Raw genomic sequence first — 1,823 nt, forward strand, 5'->3', positions numbered from 1 at the left:
TTTGTTTTAGGAAATACATCAGATAGCGTGTCCTGTCATGACAAATGAGAGAGCAGCGGAAACGGAGCAGTCAGAGGTTGTGTGCGCACGGGCGCGCACCTCATCCCTTTTGTGATGTGTGTGTGTCCCTGCTTCTCTCCTCGCCTCGCTGCCTCGTTCTGTTGGGCAGTGTTGTGATTCAGTTGTGATTTCTTATCGTGTCCCTCGACTCTTATCGTGGAAAGCGTAGTGTCAAGGAGCGGTGGCCTCAGTGTACTAAGAAGCGTGTGACGGCCCGTAGCGAGCCGCTACCGGTGCCAGCTAGCATCGTTACCAGTGCCTTTAGAGCAAAGACGGACAAAAGAGAGTGGGTGAATGTCGTATTGAGGCGAGAAGGTATTGCGACGGAGGAGCTTAAGAGCTGCGGGTGTTGTGAGTGCTGTGGGATAGGGTCCAGCTCGCCACGATGCCGTTTCCTCTGCTGTGGATTTCAGGCGAAGGTCGACACCGACCCTGCTGAGGTTTACTTCCCGCCCAAGCAGGAAAAGCGACGGACAGCAGCAGCAAAAGCAATGCCAATATCAAATAAAGCAGCGAGTCACGCCGACAGAATGCAAAGAATCCGAGAAACCGAAAGGAACGAAAGAGCAAATCCAGCAGGAAGGAGAGCCTGAGCTGGTTAAGCAAGCGCCGGCACCGGAGGGCGGCCAGCCTCGGGAAGGGCCAGGCCAGGAACAAGGACCCGAGCTTTCAAACCCCAAGAAACAGCCGGAGCAGGCGGAAGACCAGACACGAAGACAGGGTGGTACGATCTGCGAGAGGCAGGCGTCAGCAGGTCATATCGAAGCGGAAGTAGGGCGCGAGACTGAGCAAATCGAAGATGCTAACGCAGGAAGTAAAATAAAGGGCACTATGGAGGAGGAAACTGCAGCTTCTTTGCAGTCGGAAGGGGAAGCCGGGAAGGGAGAAACACGTATCGATATGGCAGATAGTAAAGGCGATTCCAACCTTCCTTCCGAACACACAGAAGGAAGAAAGGAAAAGACGGAAAATGATGCTCAGGCTGAACATGCGAACACGGCTATCGATAAGCAGGAATCTGAAGGGTCACCCACGCCCGCGACCTGCCCTTCAGAGGAAGAGGCTCTCGCGCGAAAGGAGCTCTCTGCGATGGAAGTCAACGTGCACGTGGCGGTGACCTGTGTCATTATGGAAGGGATCGAAGAACATGTTTGTGAACTCGAGCTGCCTCCTGTAGACGGCAACATGTTCGTGGCCGTAACCACGCCATCCATTGTATCGGAGTCAGTCACGTCTGTTGTGGAAAACACTAGGGACAAAGAAGAAAAAATAATCTATGGAAATGAAGCAAAACAACTGCCTGAGCACAAAGCAGAGCACGTGGGAGGACCGAAAGGTGATTCCTCTGACACATCACAATCCGGTCGCGTCGGACCTCTTGAAGAATGGGCGGAATCCCGCGCACGAGAGGCGAAGGACCCAGCCAGCCAGGCGGGGCTCGAGGCTGAGGAGGAGGTGGAAGAGAGTGTGGCCCGAGGCCTCGAGGAGCGAGCGCCGACAAAGAGCCCAGGCGCGGGGAGCGCAGAGCATCCGTCGGGCAAACATCCTGTAGCGCCTGGCGGCGGTGACGAAACGGAGCCGGTCGGGGAGCGGAGGCGGCGACGCGACCGGCGCCAGCGAAGGAACCTGAGGAGCGCTTCGGGCGACGACGACACCTCCGACGAGGACGAGATCGTGCCGCTCCGGAGGAAGAAGGTGAGTCGCCCAGCGCGGAACGGCGCGCCCGGCAGGTTCTGTAAGGGAACACGGCCGTAGACGTGTTT

The 1,823-nt window shown here is 56.8% G+C and overlaps 1 protein-coding gene across 1 annotated transcript in view; it reads left to right on the forward strand.

The window, feature by feature from the left end:
• Positions 1-76: 76 nt before the first annotated feature.
• Positions 77-1,823, forward strand: part of LOC119588665 — a gene marked incomplete in the record, with an annotated part of 53,301 nt that continues 51,554 nt past the window's right edge. The window contains 1 exon segment of the mRNA XM_037937301.1: positions 77-1,755. Coding sequence (XP_037793229.1) covers positions 892-1,755 — 864 coding nt within the window.

Source organism: Penaeus monodon, chromosome 24, assembly GCF_015228065.2.
Source record: "Penaeus monodon isolate SGIC_2016 chromosome 24, NSTDA_Pmon_1, whole genome shotgun sequence".
In the NCBI taxonomy this organism is placed as follows: Eukaryota; Metazoa; Arthropoda; class Malacostraca; order Decapoda; family Penaeidae; genus Penaeus; species Penaeus monodon.